General features: G+C 42.6%; 1 protein-coding gene across 4 annotated transcripts in view; it reads right to left on the reverse strand.

Annotated features, from left to right (window-relative positions):
* The window catches only part of LOC138259001 (inter-alpha-trypsin inhibitor heavy chain H4-like), a 536,359-nt gene that overhangs the window by 300,874 nt on the left and 218,010 nt on the right, over positions 1–17,475 (reverse strand). For all 4 annotated transcript variants that reach the window (XM_069206377.1, XM_069206375.1, XM_069206376.1 and 1 more), the window contains exon 12: positions 2,578–2,717. In XM_069206377.1, the coding sequence (XP_069062478.1) occupies positions 2,578–2,717 (140 nt within the window). The remainder of the gene's footprint in view (positions 1–2,577; positions 2,718–17,475) is intronic.

Below are 17,475 nucleotides of genomic sequence, written 5' to 3' on the forward strand. Positions count from 1 at the left end.
ATTTTGCAAGTCGGTTCCGACTCGCAAAATGCATTTCTGCATAGCAAACCCACGTTTGCGACTCGCAAACGGCGATTTTCGCCGTTTGCGAGTCGCAAATTGTTTGCTACATCTGGCCCGTAATCTCAAAAGTCTTAATACGGTTTGGCGGCCAGATCAGTATTTCCTCCTGTTTCGCCGCTGCCGAGGTCGCCGTCTCAGTTGACTTCCACACTTTTGATTTACAAACCGCAGGCTTCGTTCCAAATCTCCGAATCGAAGACGCACATAAGCGCTGCTCAAACAGCGCGGGGAAACAGGTTTACAATTGCTCACAATTTCAGTTCAAATAGAACAAATTTCTTTATGCGTACAGCCGCCTCGGCATTTATAGTATAAATTAAAGATCTCAGCAAACAATTTTATATCTGAATTGAATGAAAACAACTGTAATTTGGTCTTCAGTGGAGTAATCAGTGATATTTGTATTGAATTTTCGGATGTGAAGATCAATGTGGGAGAGGGACTTACTACTAAGTTGTTTAGGAAGAAAACAGCAGGGAAAGTGCACATCCTGGCAGCCTTATACGTAGTATCCCTTATGGGGAACTTCTATGGGTGAAACGGATATGTAGTACTGCGTATGACTATGAGCAAGAACAAAAAAGTATGTGTAAAAGATTCAAAGAAAGAGGGTACAGTGAACAATTGGTTTCTCAAGCTATAGAGAAAGTGAGTACAATCACAAGAGAAAGCCTGTTGTTTGATACCCGCAGTACTAAATCTATAGGAGATGAGAATATAAGATGTATTACTACTTTTTCCAAACAATCTAATAAAGTCCGATCCATATTGCACAAAAGTTGGCATATCCTCAATACAGATCCTGTACTATCATAATATGTACATGAGACACCACAAATCACATTTAGGAAGAACAAGTCATTACGGGACAATTTAAGTCATAATATGATTATACAAAATGATTCTGAATGTGGTAATAGTAGTACAGGATACTTTGTTGCCTGAATTGTAAAGTGTGGAAATAGTGAAAATTGCAGTACCCTAATGATAGGGAATAGACATTTTAAGATCAAAGGTCTTTTTAATTGCAATACTGATTACTGTGTGTACTGCCTGATTTGCCCATGTGATAAACTGTATGTTGGCAGCACAATTCATTGAGCAAAAAAGAGTGTACTTGAGCATATGAGAGCCATTAGGCATAATGATCAGAAGTACCCGGTGGCGAGACATTTTCATATTATGCGTAACAGAGATGAAAGAAAGTTACAATTCTTAGTGACTGATCATGTAAAGAGGGACCCACGAGGGGGAGACAGAGTTGTAAAGTTGAGAATTTTAGAGTCTAAATATATTATCGATTTTGAAACTCTTGTCCCACAAGTATTAAATCTGAGTGAGGAACTAGCTGTACATTTGAGAGAATAAGACGAGTCTAAGTCAGATATCCGGTTTTTACATGATTTCAGAATGAGGAGTTTATAACATTATCTCATTGCAGGGTGGTGAGTTAATCAACATTAGGTTTATTTATTTATTGCACTGGTATTTATAGGAATTTATGGGTCAGTTCATTTGTATTTATGTCTACATATATTTATATTTACATTTATATATTTAGGTATTTATCTGCTGACATTTATAGGCATTTTGCATAATAAATTAACAGTGTTTTTTCTTTTATCTGTTTGTAATTTTGAATAGTTTAGCAGATGCTTTGGGACTAAAGTAGAAGACATGTTTCAGTTTAGGAGATAATTTAATAATTAGGCGCATTGTAGGAGTCGTTAGGTCGAGTAGATAATAAGTGAGAGTATGATTCCTCTAAAATTTGAACTAGGAATAATTTTGATGAAAATAGAGGATCGTACTAGAATTTTGAAAACAAAGATATTAACAGAAGCACAATGTTGTAGTACTTTACGATGTAATGATAGCAACAGTGTGCAAAATGTTTTAGGATTGTTTTGTGAAAATCTACACTCCAAAATGGCCGCCATGACAATGCGAATTGGTGAACTTGTTTTTGAAATTGGTCCCTTGTCTATGTTTACACATTGGTGTATTTATGTGTTCAGTATGGATTTGGGATGGTATTGTGAACAAGGCTTCAGCCGAAACGCGTCAATAAAATAAGATTGGATTGCCATGGTGTCCGGATTTATTTCCCTATCCTTGGGAAATTGGTGTTTTTGAGATAGATATATAGATTTAAATTAGGCTGGTCATTTTTTTCACCATACACATTTGTTTATGGTTATGTCTAGTTTGAATAGGAAGTCATTGTAAAGTTATAATGGTATTATGCTTATTAGGCAGTTAACTATAGGGGCTATCATCATCTTGATGTTTCTGTTATTCCCACCAAGGATAGGAATTTTGGAGACAAACTATCTAAGAGGAAGATTTTTTTTAGTGCATTAATCTCATTGTGTTTGATAGTGTCTAAAATACCTTAGCTCTGTTCTTATATGTAAAGGATTCATAGCATAATCTATGCAGACACATACAATTGTCAGAGATGTGTAGCATTCTGTGAATGTATACAGGTAGCCAAAATAAGTATAGTCTTACATTTTTTCCAGCAGTTGCTGAATGGTCAGATAAGCCCAAAGCCTTTCAATGAAGTCGCCAAAAACGTAGTGGTTTTGCTTCAGAATTTCCTCTTTTTCTGCAATATTTTCTTCCACTTTGTAAACCAGGTCACTGGTGTGCTGTCAAAAGCGGAACAAAGAAAATGTTACTATTACTTCTTCTCTTTTTGGAGAACTCAGAGTTACTTTAAAGTAAGTTTGTGGTTGGATGATTTCTGTCTTCTACTTATCTTGGTGGACTCCCTCCACCATGAGTTGCTGTCATTCTTGTACTGCTTAAATACTTATAAATGTTAATATTTCCAACTGATTTACAAGGAAAGCGATAGAAGAACACCCTTACACATACTTTTCTCTGCAGGTGTACATGTACATCTTTTGGCAATTCCCAAAACTTCTAGTAGTAGTTTCAATCATAAAACGTGTGAATTCAGAGTGTGAGTAGAGTTATAATGTCAAGCATGATCACCAGAGGGATGATCCTATCATGTCAGATGTGGCTGTGTTTAGCATTGAGGTGAGTGAAGAGGAGTGGGAAAAAGAGTCACTTTCACATTTACATTGCATTGTTATGCAAGCTTGGAAGAACATAGGTTTACTGTGTAGTCGATGTTTGGAAGTGTTTTGATGTCATGTTTAACCCTATCAGTGCGATACCCTATCTGGTGTGGGCCATGATCACTGGCCGACACCAGGAAAGAGTTTTAAAAAGCACCAGAGGATTTTTAAAAACCTTTTATCTTCTTGGGAAACGCTGAAGAGCTTCTGAGTCTCTCCCCATTTCCCCTTCTATCCATCTGTGACGTCAGCGTGATGCAAGGCACACTAACGTCACACTTTCCCAACTGGAGCAGTGGAGTGGATGAGGTAAGTGTCCTCTCCCCTCTCTGATGGGGAACAAAGACCAAAACTGCCTCCCCAGATGCCAGTGAGGCATCAATGGAAAGGGGAGAGTCTCCCCTTTCCATCAATGCCTTCCAGGCACCGTTTCCTGGCCATGGATCGCAGTGTGGTCCACCACACCCCCTTACCATGGGGGCATTATTTGTTTTTAAAAATCACTGTTTCCCCTGGGGGCGAGCATGTCCCCCACCAGAATAAAAATAAATATAAAAAAAACATTCAAAATGGTGAGGTCGGCCCTTCTGACACAGGGCAACCCCAAAGCAGGGCCTAATTTTATTTACAAAAAGGATGGTTACCCCTGGGGGAATGATTGCACCCCCCAGGGGATATAGAACTAAATAAAAAAAATTAAAAAATGAAAATGTTGGGGTCGGCCCTCCTGACATGGGCCGACCCCCTATGGGGGCATATTTATTTTTTTACATGTGTGGTTTGCCGTGGGGTCGCAATCGGCCCCAGGGAAAGCACGTATGTATTAAAAAAAAAGTGATTTAAAGAGAGACACACTCTCTTTCTCACTATAAATATATATATATATATATTGGACTTTTTTGCATATGCAGGGTCATCCCCAATCGTTTTGCCTCCTGCCTCCTATTTTTTCTGACCTGTTGCTGTTGGCTTTTGAACTCTGAGCTCTTTACCACTGCTAACCAGTGCTAAAGTACATATGTTCTCTGTGTAAATTGTATGTAATTGGTTTATCCATGATTGGCATATTTGATTTACTAGTAAGTCCCTAGTAAAGTGCACTAGAGGTGCGAGGGCCTGTAAATCAAATCCTACTAGAGGGCCTGCAGCACTGGTTGTGCCACCCACATAAGTAGCTCTGTAGTCATGTCTCAGACCTGCCACTGCAGTGTCTGTGTATGCAGTTTTAACTGTAAATTTCGACTTGGCAAGTATACCCACTTGCCAGGCCTACACCTTCCCTTTTCTTACATGTAAGGCACCTCTAAGGTAGGCCCTAGGTAGCCCCAAGTGGAGGGTGCAGTGTATGGTTAATGTAGGACATATAGTAATGTGTTTTATATGTCCTGACAGTGAAATATTGCTAAATTTGGTTTTCACTGTTGCAAGGCCTGTCCCTCTCATAGGTTAACATGGGGGCTACCTGTAAATCCGATTAAAGTGTAGATTCCCTTTGGGAGCAGATGGACATGTGGAGTTTGGGGTCTCTGAGCTTACAATTTAAAAATACATCTTTAAGGAAAGTTGATTTTGAGATTGTGTGTTTGAAAATGCCACTTTTAGAAAGTGAGCATTTTCTTGCTTATACCATTTATGTGACTCTGCCTGTTTGTGGATTCCCTGTCTGGGTCAGTTTGACAGTTGGGCTGGTTGCATCTCACACTAGACAGTGACACAAAGGGAGCTGGGGTGTAGTCTGCATTTCCTGATGAGCCATCTGTGCTAGGAGGGAGGAGGGGAGTGGTTGCTTACACCTGAAAGGGCTGTGCCTGTCCTCTCACAATGCAGTCTCCGACCCCCTGGTGAGTGTCTGGGGCCTGGCCTGGGGAAGGCAGGATTTCACAGTCGAAAGAGAATTTACTTTGAAGTAGGCCTACTTCAAAGGAGAAATTGGGTATAAGAAGGGCACCCAAAACCACAGACTTTAGAACACTTCTGGAAACAAGACGAACCTCTGCCTGGAGAAGAGCTGAGGAAGAAGAGCTGCCCTGCCTGTGCTTTGTGGAGCTATCCTGCAGTTGCTGCTTCTGCCAGAGTAAGAGGGCAAAGACTGGACTTTGTGTGCCTTCCATCTTGTGAAGAAATCTCCATGGGCTTGATTTAGAGCTTGCCTCCTGTTGTTTGAAGTCTCAGGGACAGCAAAGACTTCTTTCTACCAGCCCCTGGAGTCTCTGGAGAGTCTCCTGGTCTGACAAGTGATGCCCTATCCAGTCCCTGGGCCCTTGAAAGGAAATCTGGTGGAAATCCAAGGAAATCGACTTCGGATGACTTCGGACCGACGGATTTTCGGGAACGACTCCGTCACAACGCCGTGTTAACACCTCATTGAAGCATTTTGTGTTTCTAAGCGCTATTTTTGAGTTTAATCTTTAAAAATGCATAACTTGACTTGTGTATGTCGGATTTTTGTTGTTTCGTCTTGTTTTGTTTAGGTAAATATTTCCTATTTTCCGAAACTGGTGTTGTGTCATTTTATAGTGTTTTCATTACGTTACTGTGTGTGTTGGTACAAATACTTTACACCTAGCACTCTGAAGTTAAGCCTACTAATCTGCCAAGCTACCAAGGGGGTAAGCAGGGGTTAGCTGAGGGTGATTCTCTTTTACCCTGACTAGAGTGAGGGTCCTTGCTTGAACAGGGGGTAACCTGACTTTCAACCAAAGACCCCATTTCTAACAATATATATATGTATATATATTTATATATATATATATATATATATATATATATATATATATATATATATATATATATATATATATTTATATATATGTGTAGACAGAGAAATCTCTCTCTCTCTTTCTCTCTCTCTCTCTCTCTATATATATATATATGTATCCAAGAACAAACAGTTGCAAGCAACTTCACCACCGCACTCCGGTGGTGAAGGATGGTGATTTAATTTTGACTGCAATAAAAAGAAATAACTTCCTCCTGGAGTGAGGTGGTGAAGTTGCTTGCAACTGTTTGTTCTTGGATTTATGAGAGGAAATGGTCCATTCCTCACACCTGCACCAGCATGAAAGAGCGCGCCAGAAGCAGGACCAGTTTGTTTTTTCATATATATATATATATATATATATATCACTTTTTTACATGTGTTGTTTTTCGGGAGCCTCGAATGGCCCCCGGGGAAACTACATATATAAAAATATATATATATATACATTTATACATATATTGTTGGACCTGGCCCTTTTTGCAGGGTCATCCCCAAACTTTATGCCTCCTTCCTCCTATTTTTTCTGACCTCATGATACTTGCTCTAGGTCTCTGAGCACTTTATCACTGCTGATCATTGCTTAAGTGCAGGTGCTCTCCCTTCTAAAGTTGGTATAGTTGGCTTACACCTAATTGGCACATTTAATTTACCTGTCTGTCCCTTGTACAGTGGTATTCCTATACCCAGGGCCTCTAAATTAAATGCTACTAGTGGGCCTGCAGCACTGCTAGCGCCACCCACAGAAGTAGCCTTTCAAACCAGTCTAAGGCCTGCTGGCACAGGGCCTGCATGCACAGTTTACTGCCACAGGGACTTGGCATCTAAATTCACTTGCCAGGCCTGGAACTCCCCTTTTATTACATGTAAGTCACCCCTAAGGTAGGCCCTAGCTAGCCCTATTAGCAGGGTGCTATGTATGTAGAAGACAGGACATGTGCCTGTTTGTGTGGCCTGTCCTGGTAGTGACAAACAGCCTATTTGGTTTCTCATTGCTGTGAGTGCTGCCCTGCTCATAGGAATGCATGCATTATGTCTAGTGGGCACTATCTGATCTATGAGAAGTAGCATAGGCATGTTTGGTATGGTTGTAATGGTAGTGCGAAATGCTGCCTACTGGTGTAGGTGAATTTTCTATTACCATTATAGAAATGCCACTTCTAGAAAGTCAGAATTTCTCTGTGCTTATGACTGGTGTTTTGCAGCCTGACTCCAAACCACGTCTGGGGCAGAGTGACAGCTGGGTATTGTGCATACTTTTCAAACAGCCTGTACACAGGAAGGGTGGAGGTGTCACAGAGTTGGATCTTCATATTGAATGGTCTTCCTGGGCTGAGAGAAGGAGAGGCGGGGTACACCTGCGTTTCTAAAGGTTGTGCCCTAGCCTCACACAAAGGGCTCGTTTAACCCCCAAATGATGTCAGGATCATCTACTGGTGGAGAGAAAGGATACTCCTAGAATCAGTTGTAACTGGTTAGAACCTCTTCTCTCCCTATTTATAAGTGTGGTGCAAAAACTGAGTATAACTACATGGGATTTTCCCCATGTTTAGAGACACCTGGAAACAAGAAGAGGCATTATTGGAACACAGAATGCTGCTGGAGGGACTCACCAGGAACTGCCTTGGACTGCTGTGCTGTCCTGTGACCTGCTGGGTCACTATAAGGGCCTGCCTAACTGAATCCCCTTTGTGCTGGCCTGTTGTTGGGCCCTACCACCCTGTGTATCCACTGGTGTCCCCAGGGACTGGGTGCTGTGGCCCCTGCCCCATGCAACTGCCTTGTCTTAAAAGTGTGAGGACAGCACTGTGTGGGAAAGCTCCTGGAGTGTAGTGCCTGAGGAGTGATCTATTTTGTTTGGCCCAAGCGCCTTAGGCGCGCTTCTCAGTGTCTTTCCACTTGGCACTAGATTAGGTGCCGGGCGAGTATGGAGGAGCAGCCCCAGGAGGGAGGGAGACCTCATTGGAGGTCCCTCCTGCTCCCAGGGCCACCCCATAGCCTATGACGAGCATGCGCTCGGGTGGAGACTTGTGGTCCCCCGAGGCACCCAAGGCTGCGAGAGCATCTGTTTTCCTCACTGGGTGGTGCGGAAACCTCATCGGAGGTCCTGCCCGGCCAAGAGGGTATGCACGGTGCTCCCAGAGTAGAAGGGGGCGCCTGAGAAGCAGATTGAAGGGATACAAGGGTAAGTCCCTCATCCCTGGTCACTGCATGAGGAGCATGAATTCCGAAGTAATATTTCAAGTGTCTTTGGCTTCCCTGCCCCGTGACAGTTGATCGGCCCCCGGGGGCACCTGTGGCAATTGCTTCTTGGTGTGTGGGGAGAGACGTCCCCAGGGGATAGGCGGGGATACATGCCGCACCCCTCCCTCATCTATACTCAGTGGGCTTGCTGGGTGGGACGGAAACCTCAAAGGAGGTCCCATCGCCCCAAAGCCGGTTTTGGGGCTTCCTTTAGCGCAGAAGGAGTGTTGGAGCCCATTTATGTGGCCACCGAGATTTGACTTGTAAAAAGCCTGGGATTGATTCTTTTTTATGGGCATTCCTAATGTTTTAGGGACATTTGTGCAAGGTAATTCTTCCTGTGCATCTCATGATAGAGTTTCTGCCTTGTTGGTGACATATGTTTTCATGATATGTGCAACCCTGATGTTATGGTGATTTTAGCGCAATGCGAATGCTACAGTGTACATTCATGACTTGCCATGTGTTCTCTGATGTTCCTTCTATGGGCATTTATGATGGTATGATAACATCTAGATTCTTTTAGTAATGTTTTCCTGACTACTGCTTGTGTTGCAGAATAACCAGTAACCTATATGTTTTATATGACTACTGCTGGCTTTCACAGAGTAATAGGACTGTGTAATGTTCTGACAGTTGCTTGAGTAGCAGGGTATTACTGACATGTTGTGTTTGGTCTAATGATGTTGTGAACAATACAGTTTATTTTTATATAACTTGGTGTTGTGTTTCCTTTGTGGTGGGGATAGTGTGTCACATGTGTTGTGTGTGTTGTGCAATCGCTTTACACATTGCCTCTGGATAGGCCTGACTGCTTGAGAATCTGACTTTTGTGTAATGACAGTTTTGACGCCATAAAGTAGTGCAAAAGGATAGATATGTATTTAGCTGAGTGGGTTAGTAAAGCCAGGCGTTACCTGCGCTTTAAAAAAAATGAAATGTATGTGCGAGGGAGGCTGTGGAGAGATGAGGGGCACTTTTGCTGGGTGGCAGTGTGGGAATTCAAGGAGGAGGTCATGGGAGGGGGAGCACCAAAAATGATTGTCACACTGGGTGCAACCAGCGCTAAAGGCTGTAATGATGGGTATGTGGTCAGGTAAAGTAATAGCGTTTCATTTTTGTTTTTTTCAGTGGCTTCAAAGAATCTGCTGATTCAGAGAAGAAGCGAAGGTAAGGTGACTGACATTTACTGTTGCACACACACACACACCCACAAGCAATTTTGTGACCCTATCTGCCTTCTACATAGGCTAGTGCTTTAGAGGGACAGTTTAGCCAACAGCAGAGATGGAGTCTCATTGGATGACTGCTGCTGAAGCCGTAACTTGGCTTATGGCGGACAGCTCTGAGGCAGGATAAGAGACTAAGACAGCAAATTGTGAGACAGCATCTGAGGGAGCGGAAAATGGGGCAGAATCTGAGAGTGATTTTTCAAATAGCGGAGCCCCTTCCAATGATACCTCTTCCTGTGATTCTGAGGGAGACGATGAGGACAGTTGTGCTGTCCCTTCACAAGCACATTCCATGCAGCAGGACAACCGCGGGTTATCCCAAACCAGAGACCAGGTGCGTGCAGTGGCAAGCACAGAGAGAGACTCTCTTGGTAGCCCCCCAATTTAGTTCAGCCCCAAATTCCACTTTTTACTGGCAACAGTGGATGTAAAGTCGATATGGACAACTTTTTGAGCAGGTGTGTGCAGCGGCAAGCACAGAGAGAGACTCTCTTGACAGCCCCCCAATTTTGTTCAGCCCCAAATTCCACTTTTTACTGGTGACAGTGGATGTAAAGAAGATATGGACAACTTTTTGCCAGTTGACTACGTCCATCTCTTTTTGTATGTTGACTTCCTTCAGCAAATTGTGCAGCAAACAGATTTGTATGCAGAACAATTTCTGAGGGAGCATGGAGGCACTCTAGGGCCCCGTTTTAGGGCATGCCAATGGACTACCACTTCACTGGCAGAGTTGAAGATATTTTAGGGCCTTACGCTCACAATGGGGTTAGTGTAGAAACCCACCTTGTGGTCCTGCTGGATGACTCTCACGGTTTGGGTAACCTCCATCTTCGCATTGTAAATTAAAAGAGATCGTATTTTGGTATTACAGTGAATGCTGCATTTCAATAACAATTCTGCTACATTGCCCTGGGACCATCCAGACCATGACAGGTTGTTCAAAATTTGGCCTATCATGAAACATTTGTCTGCCAGGTTTCCAGAGATCTATACTCCTGGAAAGAATATAGCAGTCTATTAGTTCTTGATCCTGTACAAAGAGTGGCTGCTGCTCAGACAGTACATTGCGAGCAAAAGAGCTCGCTATGGCATCAGGCTGTACATGCTATGTGAGAGCTCTTCTGGCATGTGTACAGCTTGAGAGTGTATACAGCGAAAGACTCCACCCTAAACCCTGTAGGTTACCCTCCCCCGTGAGGGTCACAGTGAAGATTGTATGGGAGCTTGTCCAGCCCCTCCTTCACAAAGGTTATAACCTTCTAGTGGATAATTACTATACAGAAGTAGAGCTGTTCATTGAGCGCTATGAAGCTGACCTGCGGTATAGTTCACTGTAACCGCAAAGGATTCCCGCAGAAGTCTGTTTGCAAGAAGCTCCGGAAATCCCAGAGTACTGCGTTGCGTTCCAACAAACTGCTCCCAGTTAAGTTCTAGGATAGGTGTGTTGTATGTGTGCTCACTACAATTCACGATGAGAGCACTTCACCCATCACAGTTTGGGGTCAGATGGCCAAAGTCCACAAGCCCACCTGTATACTTGATTACAATAAGTACATGGGCAGAGAGGACAAGATCGACCAACAGTCGCTTCAACCATACAATACATGTCCTAAAACTTGCATTTGGTACAAACAACTGTTTACCCACCTGATCCAGATGGCGACATACAATGCGTATGTTGTTTATCGTTAGACAACCACAGGAAGACTCATGACTTTCCTTGACTTCCAGTGTTCTACAACTGAAAGCCTCACTATTGTTACAGAAGCAGCAACCTCCACTTCATATGTCCGGGAGGATGTGGCAAGGCTACAGGAATGACACTTTTCTGATCTCATTCCTAAAACACCAAAATACATTTTTCCATGTCGTCACTGTAAAGTGTGCTTGAAGCATTGAAAGCGGCAGCAGAGTGGTTATTACGGTCCCCAGTGCCCATCTCAGCCAAGCCTCTGGGTCCCTACTTTCTTCACATTGTATTATGCTAAAGCAAAGTTCTGGGAAATCAACTGAAGTGGAGCTGCCATTGGGTAAACCTTTCAGTGGCTTTGCATGGATATTGAATGTCCATGGGCCACTGCTTTACTAGACCAGCCCCCACAGAATTTTACTTCATCTACTTCAGGAAATCATGGACTTCCTTATGGCCTGCTCGACACCTTTATCTGCCGTTAGAATGTGGTAGGTGTTCTGTTGAATTAAGGTGCATTATAGTCCCCATACTCCATATAGTAGTGAACAGAGCATATGGCACATTGTCACAGAGTACCCTGTGTGGCAAAATGTTAAAGGTGTGACTGAATTTTGAAGTACTTGTTAAGGAACTTATGTATGCTACACAAGGACCACCATGATTGCCAACGAGAACCAGAGTAAGTGTAATAAGTCAAACAAATGTCCGGTGGGACATATTCACCAATATTCCTACTTGTTTGAAAGTGTACAAACTCAATTTTTAGCTTCACTTTCAAAGCCAAAGTAAAAGTGTTGATGAATGAGTTCCACAGGATATTTGTTTGACTTTTTGCTTGAAAGACCTTTCGTAGTATTCACCATCATGTCTGCCTTAGTTTCAGCGGTAGATATACTCACTCAGTTTGAGGAATAGGCCTCACAAGGCATACTCAGACACCCCCAACTTGTATCCACAAACTGGAAGGAGTTGGTTTTAGCACAGTAAGTGCGCTGATGGCGCATGAAAGGCATGCTTTCTTGAGCTTCAAGTAGCTAATGGTGGAAGGCATTAGTATAGGTTCTCTTGGCAATCATACAGGATTAGTCAGGACTCTGATGAGGACAGAGACATGAATGGGCAAGAAAAGCTTATGGTAGGTGTGCTTTCAAAGGGATAATGCACTGGTTATAAGGCAGGTGGTAAAGGTAGTACAGATGCACATCATTCACACCTATTGATACAAACTAAGCTGGCACTGAAGGACAATGACACATATGGGTCAGTGTTTGACCTGTTTGCCATTTACATCCTCTGTCAGAACTTAGTAGATGTTCAATTTGCTGTATGCTAAGTGCATTACAGACACAGCACTGAACATAATGGTGGCTGGGACATATGCTATGTTATTACGGATTACCCTGTGTGCCAAACACTACCCTTCTTCATAGTTTATGACGTTCTCTTTCAGAAACTTCATGAGAATTCTCCGGCATGTCTGCCTTAGTTTCAATGGTAGATGTGCTCACTTAGTTTGATGAATGGGCCTCACAAGGCATTTTTTGGACACCCCCGTCTTGCATCCACAAACTGGATGCAGCTGGATTTGCACAGTGAGTGTGCCAAAGGTGCATGAAAAGCATTTCTTCCAGGTGGCTGTCATGGGAGTCATTAGTAAAGGTTTCTTACACATGCCTTTGGTAATGTTCAGGAAAAAGGAGGCAGTTACTTGACAGGTGGTAAAATGTAGTCAAATGTATTCCGTCCTGTGGTGTATGAATGTTCCCTTGTCTGGCAGTGGTAAGTTGATGTGAGTGCAGTGATTAGTTCGAATGGGCCAGTTGCTGGCAGTATGAAAGTGTTGTGTGTTGGGCATGAATGGCGTGTGAATGGACCATAAAGCCGTTGGTGCCATGAAGTAGCTTTATGGCACACCTTCAGAAGGCTTGGTTCCAATATTCAGATACTTTGATAAGTATTCATGCTTTGAAACCATAATTACTGGAGGTGCTAAAACAACCTAGTGTGTGTCGTGGACTAACTTTAACATACTGGTACCAAGGGGGGTTCAAGGGTGCAGGGCTTGCGTGGCTCTCATCAGTTTTCCTTTGCCCAGAATCTCCCTGAAATCACAAACTTTGCTTAAAAAACACAATTTCCTTGCATTTCTGTGAGGGAAAGTCCTGGAACCTGCAGGCAGCCACACATTTTCTACCACCCAGCGTTCCCCTGAATCTCTAGGGAAAAACGTTGCTTCATTTGTGTGGGTGGGCAAGTGACCGCAAATGGGAAGTGTCCAAAAAGTATTGTGGAGACATCAAAATTACCTATCCAAAACAGCCTGGTTTTGTAAGACGGTCTGCTGTGTTTTTGGTCCTGGGTTCGGTGGCCATATAGGTAAACCTACCAAACCAAGACATTTCAGAAAAAATAGACACCCGGGGACATCCACGTAGCTGTGGGTGTGTTGATTCCACAACGTTTTCTTACCCAGAATACCCTGCAAAGGTGAAACAGTGATTAAAAACACTATTTACCCTTCTTTTTCATCACGTAGGCTACAAGAATGTGCAGGGATCCACAAAATTCCTGTCACCCATTGTTTCCCCACTTTGCTTTATAAAATCACAACCCCACTTGTGTGTCCAGTGCCTGCGTCAGGGATGGACTAATCCAGGGTCAACAGTAGCCCTTATGCAAGGATTACCACTGACCCTTGTGTGATCCATTCCTGTCACGAGAACTAGGCCCAGCCACACCCGTAAGGTAGCGTATTTATCAGGACAAGTTAGGGAATGCTAGGTGGTGAGATGTTTGTAGACCCATGCATATTTCTGTAGTTTACTTCACAGAAATACAAGGAAAAATACTGTTTTTATTCAAAGTTTCACCTTTGCAAGGTTTTCTGGGTAAAGAAAACTTTGGGGAATTCACACAAGCCACACCTTCAGGGACTGCCCTGGGTGTCTATTGCTTTAGAAATGTCTGGGTTTGGTAAGTTTCCCTAAATGGTTCAAGATCCCATGATTAATTAGTACACTCACCTCAGTTATCAACATCGCCACAGTAGGTTTTGGGCATTTCCTGTCACAGTCACTAGGCCTACCCACACACCTAAGGCGAGCTTTCTATTGGGAGGCTTGGGGGACTGCTGGATGGAAGGAAGTTTGTGCCTCCCCTCAGATTCCAGAACTTTGCAGTACCACAATGTGAGGGAAAGGTGTTCTTTTAGCTCAATTTTGAGATTTGAAAGGATTCTGGGTAATAGAACCTGGTGAGAGCCCCACAAGTTACCTCATCCTGGATTTCCCTAGGTGTCTACTTTCCAGAAATGTGTAGGTTTGGTAGGTTTCCTTAGTGTCGGCTGAGCTACAAGCCAAAATCTACAGCTATGCACTTTGCAAAAATCTCATCTGTTTTCATTGGAAAAATGTGATGTGTCCACGTTTTGTTTTGGGGCATTTCCTGTGGCCGGCACTAGGGCTACCCACACAAGTGAGGTACCATTTTTATCCGGAGACTTGAGGAAAAAATGGGTGGAAGGAAGTTTGTGACTCCCCTCAGATTCCAGAACTTTGCAGCACCGATATGTGAGGGAAAAGTTTTTTTTAGCCAAAATTTCAGGTTTGCAAAGGATTCTGGGTTACAGGACCCAATGAGACCCCTAGCTGGAAAAAGGCACAGAAGAAACCTTAGACAGAAATGGCTGTTTTTTCAACTCAATTCCAATATTTTTTATTTCAACTGTTACTTTCTGTAGGAAAATTTTGACTCTTTGCTGAATTCAGAATTTTACCTACTTTTCCGAGATGTTTAGCTGTCCGGGATCCACCATTGTTTTCAAACTAATTTCTGTCACTAATTGGAAGGAGGCTGAAAGCGAAAACATTTTTTTAAATGGGGTATGTCCCAGTAACATGCCAAAACCGTGTTGAAAAATGTGGTTTGCTGATTCAAGTCTGCCTGTTCCCACAAGCTGGGAAGATGGTGATTTTATCACTGCAAACCTTTTGTTGATGTCATTTGCAGGGAAAAAAACAAATGCTTTCTTCTGCAGCTCTTTTTTCCCTTTTTACCAAACAAAAACACATTTTAGCTGTATTTTGGCTAATATCTTATTCTCCTTGAGGGGTACCCCAAACTCTGCATACCTTTACAATCAACAGACTGTTGGAAAAGAAGGGCGTACATTTGGTGTGAATAGCTTATGTGGACAAAAAGTTATGGGGGCCTAAGCATGAACTACCCAAATAACCAAAAAAGCGCTCAGCACTGGGGGTGAAAAGGCCTACAAGCTAAGGGGTTAAGGACTAGAGTGATCTTCATTTTGTGTTGTGATGATCTTGTAGCAGTACTTAATCATGGGTTGGAGTGAAGAAAAATCGGATATAGGTTTGCACATGTTTACACCTATGATCTTGAGCAAGTGATTGAGTGGATTCAAACCAGAGTGACTTGGCCATAAATATACATGTCCATACTCTTTGATCTGTTTTAAACTTGCCAGGAGAGAATTCCATAGTTTTGCTTTTCAGATGGATAATGAGCTTCCTGCAAAGATCAAATTCTTGAAAGATGGGATGATCAGGAGTAGTGCCAGTTTAGACATCGGTACTCACAGTGTGTCTTTGAAGTTTCCCTTGAATGAAGAAAGTTCTGGATTCTTAGATGGCTCTGCTCAGAGCCAGGACACCCACCTGGGTGATGGTGTGCTCTATAAATCAACATGCCATAACAGAACATACATTACATAACATGGCTCTGTAGCTAATGCCTGAATGAGACATTTCTAGGAATGCTTAGGATCTTAGGAGGCCTTGAGGGTATCTATCATTCTAACACATTACAGAGTAAGTGAGTCAGTAATATTGTTTAGTTCTTTTTTGAAGAGGAGGTGGCTAGGTAAGAGCCAAGTGCAATGTGGCTAGCCTTGGTCCCTTATCTGTATTTGGTCTTGTTGACCTTTTTTGGTGTCATGGTGTTTCTGATAGGTGGGTTGACATTATAAGATGAGAATCCATTTTATTTTGATGTTTTCTGTTATGGTGATGAATTCAAGAGGTGTGAAATTGCATGTAAGGTATATCTAGCTCAGTGAGCTGGTTAAGAGATAGCTTGATAGAAATGTAAAGCCTTTATGCTTGTCAGAGGGATCATTTTAGGGTTAGGATCGGTTGGCCAAATTAGAGGTTCAGGATTTCTACTGTACAGAGGTCGCTGTAATTTATGATGAAGCTGACATTGCTTAGAGGAAGGTATCCGGTATTTAGTGGTGGCCAATGAAGAAAGGTGATTAGAAAAATAGGGAACGGGCAGGAAGGGAAGTGGCAATGCAAGGAGCTTTGATAACATGTATAATTAATATAAATGTGGTATAAGTATTCCTTGGTTCATATGTGAGGTTTAGGTAGCATATGCTTAGCTAATTGTGTGACACGGAGCCATGTTTTGTGCATGATGGTGTCAGGTTTTGTTGCAGAAGTGTATTATTGGTGTTATGTGAGATATGAGTACAACTTGTTGTGCCATTGATGTGTAAGCACTTAACTAATTATAGGGTATAGGACCGTGTTGTGTTCACAATGAATGCTGGTGTTGCATCTGTTGTATACTGTTGATGCAGTGTGAGGTACAAGTTGAAGTTGTAATATAAAGTTGAAGTGGACCTATCATTGAAATGGAAAATGATCCAGGCGGTATGATGCATGTCTTGTGTCCTGCAGAGCAGTGCAAGAGTTCTGGTGATCACTTATTTACCTGCTACAGGCAGTGGTGCGGGTGAATAAATGAACGCTGCAGCCCTCACCGGATCTTGCCCTCCTCCGCTACACTTACAATATACTTGGAATCACCGATCATAAAACGGTGTTTAAACTCAGCTTTAGAAATGGCAAAAACCTGCATACTATGCCGATGTAAAACGGTAAGCCTACCATCTTTAAAAGACTGGAGCGAGGCAATGGGAACAATTGTCTCTAATGTGATGCTAATTTATAAGTTGAATGATTTGCTACATATTTTTGAAGATATCCGTTTGAAAGGAAGGATGCCGCAAGGCAATTTTAATTCAAGAAAGCAGGTACTGGTGATTTTTTAGGTCTGCGTTTTGATGTTACGAATGTGTTTTTGAAGTGGCAAAGGCATAGAAAACTGCATGAATTGGAGACATGCTGTGTGAATGGTGGTGCATGAGGGTGTCTCTAATGTGTACTGTTGAGGTCGGACCAACTGTTTGTAGGGACTGTGAAATTCTTGTTGACAGGGATAAAGTGAATTAGTGTCACTTACAAAAGTGATGTATGTGTGGCTTTGTTGTGGGGAAAAAAAGCATACAGAAAACATAGCAAGGCAGTGAAGCAGTGCATTTCATTGATGCTTCAATCTCCTAAAGTTAATCCAAGTAATCATGAG

This window comes from Pleurodeles waltl, chromosome 9 (assembly GCF_031143425.1).
Source record: "Pleurodeles waltl isolate 20211129_DDA chromosome 9, aPleWal1.hap1.20221129, whole genome shotgun sequence".
In the NCBI taxonomy this organism is placed as follows: Eukaryota; Metazoa; Chordata; class Amphibia; order Caudata; family Salamandridae; genus Pleurodeles; species Pleurodeles waltl.